This window comes from Calonectris borealis, chromosome 9, assembly GCF_964195595.1.
Source record: "Calonectris borealis chromosome 9, bCalBor7.hap1.2, whole genome shotgun sequence".
Taxonomy (NCBI): Eukaryota; Metazoa; Chordata; class Aves; order Procellariiformes; family Procellariidae; genus Calonectris; species Calonectris borealis.
Window position 1 is genome coordinate 7170289 of NC_134320.1, and position 17029 is coordinate 7187317.

Below are 17029 nucleotides of genomic sequence, written 5' to 3' on the forward strand. Positions count from 1 at the left end.
GCGCCAGCAGCACCCGGCCCGCGGGGGGAAGACGACACCTGCACGAGCAGGTGCGCGAGGCTGCCCCGCCCCGCCCCGCGCGCAGGTGCCGCCCCGCCCCGCTCTCCTCACGGCCGGGCCCGGCGGCGGCGCTGCCCCCTCGGCAGAGCCCGGAGCCCCCCCCCGCCCCCGCTCATGAATATTCATGTCTCCCCTCCCCGTGACGTCGCCGCGGTCCCAGGGCGGGAGCCGGAGCCGCCCCGGTGCTGGCAGTGAGGGCGAATGACGGAGCGGCGGCAGCGGCAGCCTCCGCCCGCCTCGCCCCGCAGACAGCCGCCGCCGGGAGCTGCCGCGCAGGGCGGCGTGTCGCGCGCGGAGGGCCGGCGCCGCGGCGGGGATGCGGCGGCGCTGCTGCTGCTGCTGCTGGGGGCCGGCGGCGCTGCTCCTGCTGCTGGGGCTGGGCAGCCCGCTCGCCGCCAAAGGTAGGTAGCGCGGGCGGCGGCCGCGGGGCGGGCGGGGGCGCGGGTGCGGGTGCCGCTGCCCGCCAGCCCGTGGACGGCGCCTAACTTGCGCCCGGGCGGTGGGGGTGACCGCGGTGCCCGAGCCCGCGGCGGGGGGAGCGGGGCCGGGTCGCCGCTTTGCTGCGGGGTCCGAGCGGAGCCGGTCACCCCGCGGCGTGGGGCGCAGGCGGGCAGCGCGCCCCTCCCGGGAGCGGCGGCGAAGCAGAAAGTTCGGGGGGGCGGGAGGCCGCGGCGCTGGCGGCTGCGCCCGGGCCGCCTCCTCGGCAGGCGGCCGCGGGCCAGCGGGGTCCCGACAACTCGTTGCCCGCTACTTTTTCGGGCGTGCTCGGGGGCGGCGGGGAGGGGGACGCTGGGAGCGGCCGAGCTGAGCGGGAGGTGCCGCTCCCGGTGCGGGCGGTGCTGCGGAACCGCTCCGGGAGTCCGGCGCGGGTGGAAGCCGCGGCTCGGCGGATCGCGCGTAGGTTGGGGTCTCCTGCCTGCCAGTAGCGGTCAGGAAGGGCTGAAGGCAGGGAAACGGGAGAAGAAGATGGTAACCAGCAGGTTTTCTGGGAGGCCGCGACATCGGGTCATCCAGAGCATCCCCAGTCCGCTGTCTGCTCCCCCGCTGCTGGCGAGGAAGCGCAGGTTTATTGAAACTTGCTGTTCCGCAGCGCTACCCCGGCGCGGCTCGGGCGATCCGCAGGCTCCTAACGCAAGCGCTGCCCGTTCAAAAAAGCTCTGGTCTCCCAGGTGTCAGGGTCGTCTTTACCTTGGTTGTTTTCTTTTCCCTTGACGTTGTTTTCTTGCACGTCTGGTCTGACTTTCTAGCCCCAAGTTTTAAGAACTTAGTTTTGAGAACTCTGTCTCAGTTTATTTTTTATTATTGAAAAGCAGTTGTATTCTTTTTACTTTTATATGAGGCTTTACCTTTTATTTTACTTGTGCGTGTGTGAGAGAGAGAGAAGGGAAAACTTCAGTGTTTGTTTGGGTTTTGTTTGTTTGTTTTCTTAAAAAAATAACTGCATGAGTCTTAACTTTGAGAGGAAACTGATTCTTTTCTGCAAACATTGCCTTAACTTTCGTTAGATTAACCTGTATGAATAGCAGAAAGTAACTATAGGAAATGAATAGCTGCTTCTGTTACTAACCCAACGGATACCTTTAGGTCCTGGTGGGATGTGTTTTCTGGGCAGATTAACTGTGTGGTATAACAAATAACATGGAACATCTTGATGGAGGGGAATTATTTTCCTTCTGTTTACTTTCTTATGTATTTTAAGGTAATTATCTCCTTTGTATGGATCTTTTCTTTAGACAAGCATGTGAGTTTTTAGTTCGTGGGAGATGTCTTTTCAAACAGTAGTTTGAAAACAGGTAGTTCATCAGACAAATCGGAATTGTTTCTTGTTGGGTTCTGCTTTGTATTTGACCACTGGAGGGCTGCAAAGAGCATTTTTGAATAACAGTAGCCACAATTTACCAGTATTTAGTGTTTAAAATCAGACATTTTAAGGGTATTTATATTGATGCTTAAATGCTTTAAGTTTTCATGTATTACTTTACGTACTCTGTTTCTTAAAATTAGATATCAAAGATTATAATGCAGGATTAATAAATGAATTAACATATCTTGGCACTGTATGCAGTTAAGATATCATATACTTACCTCTGTGGACTCTTCCTCCCTCCCCCCCCCCCCCCCCCCCCCCCCCGATCACTAGAGGAAAGAAAAAAGGGTTTATTTCAATAAGAATCTGGTGCTGCTTTCTCCTTGCTCTGTATTTGCTATAGGATGCAAATTTTAATTCAAAAGGCATTTTGTGGGTATCTCACACACACAATTGAGAAGCATGGTACTGTAATCATAAACTTGACTTTTAGCTTGAAGATGGGTGCTTTCTGGTTGGAGATGCAGGTAGGATGTAGTGTGTACAAAGCTCCTCTGGTGCTTTAAACATCCTGTGGTAGAGAGTAGCAAAGACTATCTAAGATAATATTCTCAAATCTCATCCTGTCTCATCTACTTCGATGTGCTCTGCTGCTCCTCATTTTAAAAACAAAACCACTACCACCCCCTTTCCCCACCTGTTTTTGAGGATGGGGAGAAGGATTACAGAAACAGTCCTGGTTCTCACCATTCACTCAGTAGAAAATAACAATTTCTTTCTCAAAAATACCTCCAGGCTGCAAAAATTGTTTATTCTCCATAGAGAGGAAGCAACCAAGACTCTCTTAAAGTTTTCCATGGAAAAAACAAATATAAGAGGTAAAGCCAGAATGTGTAGTAGGTGGTCAGTTACAGAGCTTAATTTGTTTATTAAACATTCATATGCAATTTGTGGCTCTGTTAGCTTTCTAGCAGGTTGTTGACCCTGGGATCTTTATCATAAGTTCCAATAAAATCACTGTTTTGGACAGAAAAATGGTTTCTTTAAAGTATTTTCAGACAGTTTTGTTCGATAAGACAGAGTCACACTTTCTGGATTATTGGAAATGCATTAATGATGTCTGGAAATTGTGTGGAGAGTCTCTCATGGTCTTCAGTTGTGTAAAATAGAACATGCTGAAGGGTAAGGTGTTTTTTTTTTTTCCCCCACCACATTCAAAATTCATAGGTGCGTGTGGTTGCAGGCAGGGAGAAATACTACCCGCAGCATTTCCCTTTCTCTTTCTGTCTCTCCGCAAATCTATGCATAAGGCTGATCTCTAAATTATTTATTATGTTGTTCTAGTATTTACTATGAAACCACTTGGTGAAGTCCTAAAAAGGTTGCCATATCCAAATTCCTTGCAAGACTTAATTAGTCGACCTTTCAAGTTTGACTGTATTTGAACTTTGTCATTAACATAAACATCATTTTAATCTTAATTTTTAAGTACAGCTGAAAGCATCTCAATGATCTGAATAACTAAGAATACTTGATTCCAATTAAATTAATTACATGGGCAAAACTTGAAGTCTTAGTCATTCAGGACATTTCCAAATCAATGGAACATTCAGTCCCACTTGGCAAGTCTATTATGTGAATACATCTGATATGACTATCAGTGGTAGAAAAACAACTAACTCAGGGCGGCAGAGCCAGCATATTCTGTGTAAAAGAAAGCTTACAGCCTGGAGGGAAGAAATCGAAGGAAAATCCTTGAAAACATACTAGACAGATCCCAGTGTCTGAATTTTTCTGCATAACACTATGGTTACTTGTAAATTTTTTTCACAGTAAATAATAATGAAATACTTTCCCATATCAGTTCAAAGGAGAAAGATTAAAAAAAAAAAAAAAGAACCTCTTCATCCTCACCCAAGTGAGAAGTAACGTTTGGCACGCTGCTTAGGTCAGAAGATGGGGGATGAAGCAACCTTGCTTTCTGTTGCTGGTGCTTTCTATAGCTCACCAAGAAACCCTGGAAAAGACATGAAAATGGTTAAATATTTCCATTTTTCTCATCAATAAATGGAGATAGGAATATTCCTTTTCAGAAATACTCTTTTTCTTTTTTTAAAGTGTTTTGATTGAAAAGCAGTTCATGAAAACTGACTTTTCTGTCTCATAGGATAAAAGATTCGTCTGATTATGAAGTCTGGGTGTCAAGATAATGAAATGATTCAGAGGTCTCAAAAGACAAAAATTGGAGTATTTGGTAATACTGCCTGATGGATGCAATACTAACTGCTTTAGTATTCAGGTATTTCAGCATAGAAGACTGACAAGTATAAGTTGTCATTACGAAGCTAGAGAATGTTTGCCAGCCATAATCATATTGTTACCAATTTTAATTGCGTTATTTGGAAGGCTACCAAAACTGGGAATCTAAAAGCTTCAGAGCTTTCAAAGCATATTTCAATTGTAAGCAAAGTGTGTGCCACTTAAAGAACACCCTGGAAGGTATGTCTTTTGGCACCAAACATTAAGTAGCGTGAGAGCAGTGTGGAGTCATAGTTTTTTCGCTTTTTTTTCTTGAAGTGACAGCTGTCCGAGTTCGAAGGCGGTATCTGTATCTGGATAGACCTTCTCATGGCCAAATTGCACACTTGAAAGCGCTCTCAGATTTCTTTCTCTGCCTTTTAAAGAAGTGTGTGAAAGCTGATTAGAAGCTCTCAGAGGCACTGTCACCTTGTTTTGATTATTTACTGTTTAACTGGAAAAATTTATTGATGGTCCAGTACTCCTGTGCATCCTTTAGGCATTAAAAAAGCAGAGTGCAAATTACTAGTTTTATATAGCTATAGCTTGGTGTGTGTTATGAAACAGATGTTATTCCTAGGGCTCTTGAAAATAAAGATTCATGACAATGTCATTTAATATCTGATAAAAATGTTAGAGTGTAAATTTTCTCATACACTTTTTGTGTATCAGATTTTCTATGTCAGAGTGACAGGAGGTTTTGGGAAAGAAACTTCAAAGGTCTAATTCCAGCTTCAAATACACTTCCTTTCCTCCCTTTCTACATATATTGTTGGCCTCCTCTTGGTCCTCATTGTGACTTAGTTGCCCTCAAAGTGATTTGTTTCGGTTTATTTTGTTTCCAAGAAGGCGGCAAATAGCTTGCCTGGCTCCTATAGAGTGTCTGAGAGGTTTAGCTAGCACTTCATTTAGTAGAGAGAGTTTCCCTACTGTGAAATAAGTAATGGGAAAATGAAAGATAAAATACATTGTTTCTATAGCAAGCTAATTGCTAGTGTCAAGTGTAATTCCTTGTCATCCATAGCCTATTTTTGCAAATATGGCAAATAATAAAGTCCTGACATTCAAAACATGTTTAATGTTACTTAATGTTGTGTAAGTGTAATTTTAAAAGACAAATTTTAAAACCCAATAGCAGTGAGATTTGGCCTGGCCTAAATTTACAGTTTGTTTGTCTGGAGAGGATCGTAAACTAAGTGTAGCTCTTCTCAGAGACTTTTTTCCCTTCTGATATCCTTAAAAAAGAGCAGTCTGAAAATAACAAGTAGGGGATACATACAAAGGGATCTTTGACTTATCTCTGGCTTTCCTAGTGATTGTGCTCAAATGGCAATTTCTCAGTCTCTCAAATGTCTTATCCCTTTTGATTTATTAAACAAAAAGTAACAGAAAAAAAAATCTTCAAACAAGTTGCAATCAGTTTTAACAGGATACTTCAGAAGATGGTAACAGAGTTGGAAGATACATTCCTTACTCAAGATTCAGCTGGAGAAAAAGCTTTGATTTTGGATGTTGTACTTCAACTAGAACCTGGACTAGCTGGAGTTGGTTCCAACAGAGAACAGGGAGATTGATAAGTCTAGAAAAAGTAACCTGACGTGCTGAAGGAGTTGTGGTTAGCTGAATGAAAAAGTAGTGAAGAACACATGAACAGTTTTCAGGTGTATAAAAAGCTCCTGCAAATCAGAGGAGAAAATCATGTTCTCCATGCTCTCTGTGGGTGGGATGAAAAGTAAAGAGCAACAGGAAAGATTCAGGGTAGACTTTAGGAAAAGCTTCTCTTATGGTATTTTAGTTCCTTTAACTGGAGAGCTGCAAGAACTATTTAGAATCATATTAGCACGTGTAAGTGGACCAGACCTTTTGGTAGGGAGGAGAATCGTAGAATAATTTGGATTGGAAGGGTCCTTTAAAGGTCATCTAGTCCAACCCCCTGCCATGGGCAGGGACATCTTCAACTAGATCAGGTGGCTCAGAGCCCCAACCAACCTGACCTTGAATGTTTCCAGGGATGGGGCATCCACCACCTCTCTGGGCAACCTGTTCCAGTGTTTCACCACCCTCATTGTAAAAAATTCCTTCCTTATATCTAGTCTGAATCTACCCTCTTTTAGTTTAAAACCATTCCCCCTTGTCCTGTCGCAACAGGCCCTGCTAAAAAGTCTGTCCCCATCTTTCTTATAAGCCCCCTTTAAGTACTGAAAGGCTGCTATAAGGTCTCTCCAAAGCCTTCTCTTCTCCAGGCTGAACAACCCCAACTCTCTCAGCCTTTCTTCATAGCAGAGGCGTTCCATCCCCCTGATCATTTTCGTGGCCCTCCTCTGGACCCGCTCCAACAGGTCCGTGTCTGTCTTGTGCTGAGGGCTCCAGAGCTGGACGCAGTACTGCAGATGGGGTCTCGCCAGAGCAGAGTCTCACCTCCCTCGACCTGCTGGCCACGCTGCTTTTGATGCAGCCCAGGATACGGTTGCCTTCTGGGCTGCAAGTGCACATTGTCGGCTCATGTCCCGCTTTTCATCCACCAGTACCCCCAAGTCCTTCTGGGCAGGGCTGCTCTCAATCCCTTCATGCCCCAGCCTGTATTGATACAGGGGGTTACCCCAACCCAGGTGCAGGACCTTGCACTTGGCCTTGTTCAACCTCATGAGGTTCACATGGGCCCACTTCTCGAGCTTGTCCAGGTCCCTCTGGATGGCGTCCCGTCCCTCAGGCGTGTCGACCGCACAACTCAGCTTGGTGTCGTCTGCAAACTTGCTGAGGGTGCACTCGATCCCACTATGTCACTGATGAAGATATTAAACAGTACTGGTCCCAATATGGACCCCTGCGGGACACCACTTGTCACCGATCTCCATCTGGACATTGAGCTGTTGACCACTACCCTCTGGATGTGACCATCCAACCAATTCCTCATCCACCGGATGGTCCACCCATCAAATCCATATCTGTCCAGTTTAGAGAGAAGGATGTTGTGGGGGACCGTGTCAAAGACCTTACAGAGGTCCAGAATGGATGCAATGACCTCCTAACGTCATCCCAAAACCTGAGTTTCTAACTACCCAGAAAACACTGCAATGATTTTGGTAGTGGAGAAAGAAAAGAGTTGGAGGCAGTATGGACATTTTAATAAAATGTTTTATCACCCAAGGTGCTGCTTCAGGCACCTTGTACCATTCCGTGGCCTCTCTACAGGTGCTGACTGCAGACTAGCAGCCCTCCTTCAGTGTCAGCTGCTGCAGCCGTCCCTCTTGGGGATATTTCCATGTGCATTTATGTGTTCTTCTAGATAAGCCCCTTCTGTCCTCAGAAGGTATAGTGTTTGACAACTGTGTGAAGTAGTATCTCCTCTTCTGCTATTCTCTGGAGTAGTCCACTGAATCACAATCTAGCAATAGGCGCTTGAATCAATCATATAGGCTGTTCACATCTTTGATACCAAACAAACAAGAAACTTTATTTAGCTAATCCCCAAACCCTTCTCCACGGGAGAAGCTGTAGGGTGTTGTAGATGCTAAACCTTCAGATGGATTCAGCAAATGATTGTACAGCTTCATGAAAGAAATAAAAAAATCCAACATGGGCATAAAATACAAAGGCGCAACCTGTTGTTGAAGTGGTCTTATGCAACCTTCTGCTGGAGGCTGGGAGTCTGTCCAGGAGCGGTATTGTATGTGGTTTTTTTCTTGTCCGTAGGCGCTTGCAGTTGGCTGTTGTCAGACAGGGGTACTAGCTTCAACTGTCCCTCCTTCTCCTACAGGGTGACTTCTTGTGGTCTTTGCCAGACAGCCCAGTAAACGTCGGGGGTTGTGACTTACGAAATTGGCTTACTTGCTGAACACAAATTGTGGTGTTTTGTTACGGGTTTTATGCTGAATTTTAAAGAATATCCTAGCCTATTTGAGACTTGGCACACTTTTTTCATTTCCACAAATGCAGGTTTTAAGTAGCATACTGGCAAGCCCATAGTAAATGCTATATGGGTACCTTTGATAATTGCAGCTGGGGTAGAGAGGAGGGTGACTAGGAATCTGGAATCTAAGTCTGTTAAACTTCAGAATTGGAGAACACGTGAACCTTGTTGACAAGTTTGAAAAGCGTGAATCAAAGTAATACGGGTAAAAAGAGAAGACAGTTTGAAAAGAACTAGAGGTGGGGAAAAAGCATCCTAATGTCAAACTGAGAAAGGCATTCGTTACATCAAAAAGAAAATATTCTCTGACTAAAGTTGAAGTTTGTGGTTTGTTCCTGTTAGACTTTTATCTATGAGTTCAAGTATGTTGTGATTATTTAAAAATAGAAAAGTTGTCATGATTTGGAAAGGGTGTTTGTAAAAATAAGTTAGAAGGAATTTTGCAAGAGACATTTGTGGCGTAATTTGAAGTGTAGTTAAATCTGTCACTGTACGTAGAGGCAGGGTTACTTGTCTGTCACTTTACGATGTAATATATAAAGCGCTTTCTGCAGCATCATACGCTTCCCTGTACTCCAAGTTACTTCTTGCAGAACAGCATAATAGGATGTCTGGTGTATGATTTATGTAGTGTTCAGAAAACGTGTATATTAAAGCATGCATATATGTATGCTTCATATCTGTTTTAAACAGATTTAATTTTGTATATGTACATATGTGCCCACATAGTTAATTGTGGGATATAAGAAATTATACAAACCTGAAAGTAAACTTCACAATTCGTTTTGCGTTCCGCATCTCGTGAGGCTGCAGTGTAAGATTGGAGTGTGCCACAATCCTTGAATAGGGTGTGCGGACTTGCTGAGTACGCTTTGATACAATTATTTCTTCAGAGTAAACCCTACTGTAGAAAGAAGGAAACTGAGCCTTCATTTCCATGTCGTTTACATCTTCGTGAACTCTGTTCCTGTAATCTGGCTTCTGAATGACTGCGAAACTGTAGAGTGAGAACTTCTGTTTTGTTTTTAGTTTTATATTAATCAGGGTATTTAAGCAGGCTAACAACTACACCTAGTTGGAGAGAATTGTGCACATTCGCTATGGGGCTTTGAGCAGACATCTACAGGATGCCTGTAATGCTTCAGTATTTTGTTTTCTTTTATGAACTGCAAATTTACTGAATAGACTAGATTAATGAGGGGAATTTAAATATTTAAAATGTTTAAGTGTAGATTTCTAAAGTGTACTTTAGGAGAGTTGATTCTAAATGACTTCCTATTTTTTTACTCTGTGTATTCCAATAAAAATGAATATGATGACTGCTTATAGCTATCGAGTAAGGGAGTGAATTATGAAGAGTAAGTTGTTAAAACATTATGCATTATAGTATGGCATCAAAACTACAAGCAACTTCTTGATAAAATCAGTATAAATGCTCTAGTCAGAAAAATACGGATATGTATCTGTAACTACCTCAGTTAATTTGACATTTGTCATTCTCAATAACTGACATTTAAAAAGAAGTTCTATATTTAAAACACATTGAATCTAAATGGGATTTACCCCCTACCCCCAACCCCTGAAATCCTGCTTAATGTGGGACATGGATGATTCTTAAAATCTGTCTTTTAAGAAATTGCTGGGGTTTGTGTAACAATCTTTTAGGTTCTGTTTCTTGATGGAGAAATACCTCTGCTTTTGGCTTTTTGGTATGGTTAGGGTCTGTGTAAGATGTTCAAGCTTGGCAGTAATGAAACAGACTGAAAAAATGGTTCATTTTTTTTTTGGCCCTTATGGGACTGAGTATCCTCAAGATCATTCAGCTGGAGTGCAAGTTGACAATACATCATTTAGGACTATTGGACTATGAAAGAGGATTTTGCCTATTATCTAAAAGCATTTTTTGGAATTGGATACAGGAAGTGTATATGCTGAATTACAATTCATTTTAATGTGACTTCTCCCTCTATTGATTGTAAAGATGGTTCTGCATGGAATTGCAGTTTCCTAGCTGTTAATGCTGTTATTTAGATGTTTGGTCTTTGTACGTGAAATCTTGACCCTGGTTAAATCAATGCGAGATTTGCAGTGTATCTCAGTGGAATCAGGGTTTCATCCTTTGTGTGTTTTAGTATAAATGTAAACAGTTCTTTCAAAGCTTTTAATGTTCTTCCGCTAATAGTTGCCTTTATCCAAACAGGAGGAATGTTTGATTTAATCTCTTTCACCTTATGGCTTCCTATGGTATAACTGCTTTCGTTGAGTCAATAGAATGATTCTTGGTTTTTTGTTCTTTTCAAAGTGCTTTTCATTCAACTTAAAACTATTAAGTGAAGTGTTGACAAAGATGGCTATCCTACAGATTTAAGTATAGTAATTCTTCATTATGTTGACTTTCAAAATACCTGTAATGAAACAGTCCGTTTTTCTCGTTTCCTCACTGTCGTCCATCCCATCCCCATGATTCCTGTCTGTTACTAGTTAAATACTATGAGTATAGTAAAGACAAGCAATGCTGCAGTTACCCAAGGGTTCAATTGTACTCATATTGTCAAACTGTTTTTTGTTGCTGTTTTAAATCAGACTAATCACTTGAAGTTGTGTATCCCAAATATGGATAGTACTAGTCTGCTTTTCTAATAACAGTTATTAAGAATTATGTTTTATTACCTTACTGCTACTTCCCTATACATATCTTAAGACAATTAAAATGAAGTGGGACACCTTTATTTCATTTGAAGAAAATTGCCATCAAATGTAAATATTAAGATTGTGGTGTTTTCTGATCGGCATTCATCTATCACTCATTTGTTAGCAGATTGAAGTAAGTAAAATAGGTGAGAAAAATTGGACTCGACTTGTCTTGAGACTGATTTCTTATTGCTTTCTAACTTGAGTAGATTCTCCTCTCACTGAAATACGCACATGCTTATAAATACTATATGTGTGTGTATGTGTTTATATATGTGCTGTGTCTCTGACCATTATCAGCTTACAAAGATTTAATGACTTGTGACATTTTTATTGACTTCTAAGATATTTGTTTTTTTCCCTTAAAACCCCAGCTTCTGAAATCAAGAGGCTAAGGAAATGTAATCTTTTATTCCTTAAAAGATAACGAACCCTACTTGTGAGGGAGAAGTGAAAAGGTAATGCAGGTGTATTGCAAAAGCTTACAAACACAAATGAAGTAATGAACGTTTCCCTCATAACTTTGTGGGTTGTTTTTTTTCTTGCACCTGATTGTTTGAAATGCAAACATTCCGGAGCTGGAAAACATCACTCCACCTTGTCTATACTGGGTTGCAAAATTGCGGTAATTGGGTTGAATTTCTTGGTTATAAGCGGAGCTTGCAAAATATGGGTTGGTGATACAAAGTTAAAATGTGAGCTCTCATGGTTTTCTGTGTGACAGACATTGTTGGTTTATAGAATCTCTTTTGGAGTTAGTTTCACAAAGGCTACTAGCAGAGGTCAATATATGACAGAATGCATTGGCAATAATATTTGAGGTATTTCTGAAGAAACTGTGTGGCAATCATATTTGAAGGGCTTTTTTCCCTTTTCTTTTTGAGAGCTACTTTAAAAATTCCTGAACTACAGTTGTACAGATGGCATTTGCCATTGTTGTCAGTCTTAGGAAGAAAAAAATGAACTTTTAAGGTCTTGGTTAACAGAATTTTAAATTCATGTTGAGAAATAAAACCTAGAGAGATTTAAACCTGTATGATTTATGCTAAGCTGTCTTAAAAAGTCTGCATTATGACAGTGGTCTATAAGTCTAGCTAAGGTGGATTCATAAATTGTTGATTTGGTGTCATGAATGGAAAAGCACTGGATACTGTAGTTGGCTTCCATCTTGTTCTTCCTCAAAAACAGTGTAAACAGTGTAGATGTATAAAATGGAAAGATCAATTATTTCAATGTTTTGCTGAAGCAAAAAGCACAAGATGAGACACATAGTTCTTGAGAAGAAATAATTTGAAAAGTACTATTTCAAGGCTTATTTTGGGAAACTGATTTTTTTTTTTCTCTCTGCACTCCTTCTTTAATTGTAGTCTTTGTTGTGGGGTCTGTGGACCACTTCCAATGACTGCAAAAAATAATCAGGAAAAACAAGTCTATTTTCAGTAGGCTTGTATTACCGTTCAGCTGTCCATCTCTAAATTTGTAGAGATCCACAAATCAAAAAGTATTGGAGCTATTTGTGAAGATTAGCAAAAATATCTGGCAGAGAATATTTTTGGTGGAAACAACATGACCTCAAAAAGTGTCAGTCTGTTAGTTGGATATGTGACTGTTTCTAATAAGAAAAGATATTTTATCCAATATGAATCTCTTCTTTTATAACTTAAATTTATCTGTGTAGATTTGAATATAAAATAAAAATTCTTACAGGATGCAACATGTCAGTCTTAGTAAATAAATAATGGTCACTTCAAACTAATTTGTAAGTTGCAAACTTAAATTTTCTCTGCATACTTCCAAATGTTTATGAATTCTTTAAAGTTTCAATACTTGAAGCCTCTTAAACTAATGGGGTAAGAGTTTCAATGTTTTCACTAACAAACTGGAAAAGTATACCTTTAAAAAGAGGGGATAAAATTTCAGGTGGCGTAAGTCAGCAATGCCATTTTAAACCAGCTGAGGCTGTGGTCCTATTAATGATATGATTGAATGTGAAGATTTGTTTGTTTTTTTCCAACTTGTCAGAAGCTTCCAAAAAAGGGTTATGTGCAATTTTTCTCAATTTTGGATTGAGCATTTGCCAGAACAGCTTATCAGACAGATCTGGAATTTTTTGGGTGTATATGTATTGGGGAAAAGTGTTGAGAGTCTAATTATGTCTTACTTTTCTTATGAAACTTGCTTCAAAAGGTGTAAACCCCCACTTTGTTCCGTGCAGTTGGAGCTAAACCAGCGGTGGTATGTTTGCTTGGACAAGAGAAGCAATGTCAGGATCTGCTGCTGGTTGCACTTTGCAGGTTGCAGATCCTGTACTTAATGCATGATTGCAACACTTAGCTGGTTACATTTGATTAGGAGGTAGCAGGAGAGGTGCATTAGGACATAGGTGGCAACAAAATGCCTCCTTGTGTTCTCTTTTTTGTAGAACACTTCCCCTCAAACAGAAGCAGGCTCCAGTAGCAGTGTCACGCTGTGCACCTTTCCTTTCTGCAAGGGAGCATCTCTTGGCACGTGGAACGCACGCTCTGGGCAAGCAGAAAAGCGTGGTGTTGGCGTGCCTGCAGTCTGTGTTAGTGTCTGCAGAACGCTTTACTGGTTCTTGGGGGTGCTGAAACACGTACAATATCTACACAAGTATTTAGTGAGGAGGAACTGGTGTGATGAAGATAAGCAAGGGATAATATCAAGGACAAAAGGTTAAGTTACGCAGTACTCTGAGGAGTGAACTGACTGTGCAACTGAAAGCCTTTATTTGGGAAATGCTTTCATTTGAGATGATGCTGAAAAGGGTAGTTGCATGATAACTTCAGGGGAATATTTACTTTTTTTCCAGGGCCAAAATTACATTCTACAGAATGAAAACTTTTCTCTCTTGTTTCCTAGCCTCAAAGGGTATATATTCCTGAAGTTATAGTGGAATTTACTAGGGGATAAATCTTAAAATGTAGTAAAAATTTCTTAAACCCTCCATTTGAACATGCAGTAAGAGCTAAACCCATGCATAGTTTAGCTTAACCTTCTTTGGAAATATTTGAAACTAAGTTTATATAAGTGCTTTCTGTACAGAATAAGGCTGCGTATGAAGAAGTCTTTCACAATAGCCATTCCAAACGCATCTTATTTTGTACAATAGAGAATGTTTAGTTACAGCAAGATCCAAAGGGGGGGGGGGGAAGCTTGGTATTTCGATGAGCAGGCCTTGGCAATTCAAGTTCTGAGGTTCCTAAGGCTTCAGCACTTCCAGCACTTCAAACCCTAACAGAGAGAAGGGAGCCAGGGCCTTGGTGTTTGTGAGCTTGGTCTCCAAAGATTTCAGATTGATGGGAAGACACTGAAATTCTGTGAGCTTTTGAGTATCTACCCTTGACTATATTTCAAGGAGTGGTTCTCACTGAGGCCACAAATCCTAAAAATAAATCAGGACAAGCGAATAAGGTGTGTTACGGAAATTTAGTTATACACCAGCTTCTGTTTCATTGGAAGCTAATACAACAATATATTTTTGCAAGACTTACCAATATTGGCAGATTAGGATTTTTAGTGAAAACCTGAGAATAGCTGAGGGGTAAACTGGGGCACAGGAGGAAAATGAATATTATTTTGTCTCTAAGTTTACCTCTTTCTATTCTAAAATACCTTCTACGAAGTGCTGACTGTAGCATTATTGTAAAGGATTTTTGAGATTTTTTAGTTTATCCTCGCAAAATGTTTCTTGAGTATCTCTTTCCAGATCTTGTCTGACCCAGTTCTTTTAGGCTGACTCCACGTTAGGGATTTAACTAGTATTCAACATAAGCAATTACTCTGATATAAATTATGGTCATCCCAGAATACACTTCTGACCTTTTAACTTTTCTGCTGCAATGAGTATAATGACTATGTTGAACAAAGGAGAAAATTGAAGGCCAAATATTATACAGGGGAGTTGAATCACCTGGGACCTGGAGAACACTGGCTATAATCTGTGTAAAGGGAGCTGTTTGCAATCTTTTCATGTGTATAATGTGCAGCTATCTTAGCTATTGTTGCATGGACAGTAGGAGAAATTTGATGATGGGGAGCGGAGGCAAGCAAGGAAGTGCATAGTAGGAACTTTTAGAAGAACCGTGCCCGTGGGCTGCTACTTGTGAATTATTTTGCTTTGTTCCTGGGTAGCACTAATAGCTGTGCTAGTCTCTCCTCACGTAGGGAGAAAGGGGATAGGAGCATGTGGGGCGTCATGTTCTACTCTTGCTTCCTTCTCTGCATCCTAAGAGATGTCATTGTACCTTTTAAGTCTCCAAAGGCTATGTAACTTTGAGCCAAAGGACTTTGCAATTACAGAAAAATAAAGTTCTTCCTGGTTGGCTTGTAATACTTGGGCTCGTTTCTTGTTTGTTATTACAAATTAAATCTCAAATCACAGTTCTAAATGTAAAATTTAGTAACAACTTCTAAACTGTGCAATATTTTCCGATGCATATTATTGTATATAATAAGTCTGTCAAAATTCAGCACCTTGTGATCTGTATGAGATCTGGGAAGTGGGAAGAAAATGAAACAGAACCTGTATCCTTTCACATTATCAAACATGTTGAGGTTAATGTTTTGCAAGGTAGGGCTTTGCTCCGAACTTAGTGCTTGTTGTTGCAGGAATTTGATCTGAAGTGTGTGGTAGAACAATTGATACAGCTTTCATTTCCTTAGTTATAAGTCATCTTACATTTGGTTTTCCCATTATTAAATGGAACTAATTGCCACCAGCTTTGTATGACCCATTAGATGGGTAATATGCTTTGTTCTAAACTTTGGAGTGCACGTAGCAAAACTTTGAGGGTGACTTCAGTCCTTCAACTGGAAGGCACTTCATATGCTTTTCAAGATACATGCCTCAGAACAACAATTGGACCTACCTTGGGAGGATAATGAGTTCCCCCGTAGTCCTCATAAAAATTGATTGGTCAAATTGCACGAGAGCTCCAGGGTCATGTACTCACACCGTATTTTCTCTTAAAGATGTGTTTGATGGAGAATGAACATGATCACTAAGTTGCAGGAAGGGAGTGGAGATGTCATTGTCTGTTTATGTATCCAAATGGTTTCTATGAAGAGTGTGACCCTGAAAATTTGCTGAGCTGCAGTGCAGCATTTGCTTCATTGCAGTGATTTAACTGAAGACACTTTTGCTTCAGGGGAATTTCAATGCAGTATTTATTTTACAACAAATGTGGAAAAAGTGTGTGCTTGTTTTTCTGGAAGGGGAAAGTATTATTCTGAAGTATGCATTTACTTCAGTGGTACGTCAGCTCGCATTGAAATCAATGGATCTTTCTACTAACTGTGGAAGAGTTGAATCAGGCTGTGTGTGCAGACACTTGTTAATCTGCAGGTTTGCACACAAAAGTTCAGAATGTCAAGTAGAAATTGTGTTGACCAGGTTTCATAGCCTGTGTTCTTTCTTTCCTTCTCCTTTATAGTAAGGGCAAATAGATATATTTTTTTCGAGTTTTTGTTAAGGGTATTAACTTTTGGATGGGATAATACTGCTGAAGAGGTTGATTTGCATAACAAATCACTAGAATGCAGTATTGATTGCTATTCATGAGTACCAACATTCAGTGAATAGCTTGGAAAGCTAATTAAAAATTATAATTGACCTTATTCCTTTTTCTCTAGTTAATGTTTCTCTTTTCTGTCAAATTGTGAAGTTGGTTTTTGTCTTCAGTTTTTAAAAATAACCTGACTTCTGGACAGTCAAGGGAACTTTGTAGCCTCTTTGTGAATTGTTCACATGAAAAGTCAGGGTTGGCGGGCTGAAGTCTCCTGGGGCTTGTTTATACCCTCTTTGTAACTCAGGTAAGTGTAATGAGAGAATGTTTGCATATTTCATGGCTTCTTAAGATTAGAGAGTAAAATTTAAGTTTTAAAATTTTAGAAAAGTAGAAAAGAAGAAAAGAGTTGATTTATTTAAAAATTTTGTCTTTACTTGAGTCAAGATTGTAAATCTGTTTACAAATCTTGTGTTGATCAAATTACTACCTGGCCAATTACTGTGGTTGCTAGTGGTGTGTTGGAAAGTGTCTTTATTGCATTAGTTTTAGCCACCCTTTAGTTTAGCAAATATATTGTAATGTGCAGGAAAAGAAGACAAAAATGGTGATACTGCCCCTGGTTTAAGAAGTCTTTGAGATGAATATTGTTTGAGGCTGGGAATGTGTACTAGAAAGTATTGCTTTATACTTGTCCTAGGTGCAAATTTTTCCTTGTTTCTGGAAAAGGCCGTTTAG

The 17029-nt window shown here is 40.8% G+C and overlaps 1 protein-coding gene across 1 annotated transcript in view; it reads left to right on the plus strand.

The window, feature by feature from the left end:
- The first annotated feature begins 250 nt into the window (after window positions 1-250).
- CLSTN2 (calsyntenin 2) overlaps window positions 251-17029 on the plus strand; it is a 394899-nt gene continuing 378120 nt past the window's right edge. The window contains exon 1 of the mRNA XM_075158151.1: window positions 251-461. Coding sequence (XP_075014252.1) covers window positions 377-461 — 85 coding nt within the window. The 5' untranslated portion in view covers window positions 251-376. The remainder of the gene's footprint in view (window positions 462-17029) is intronic.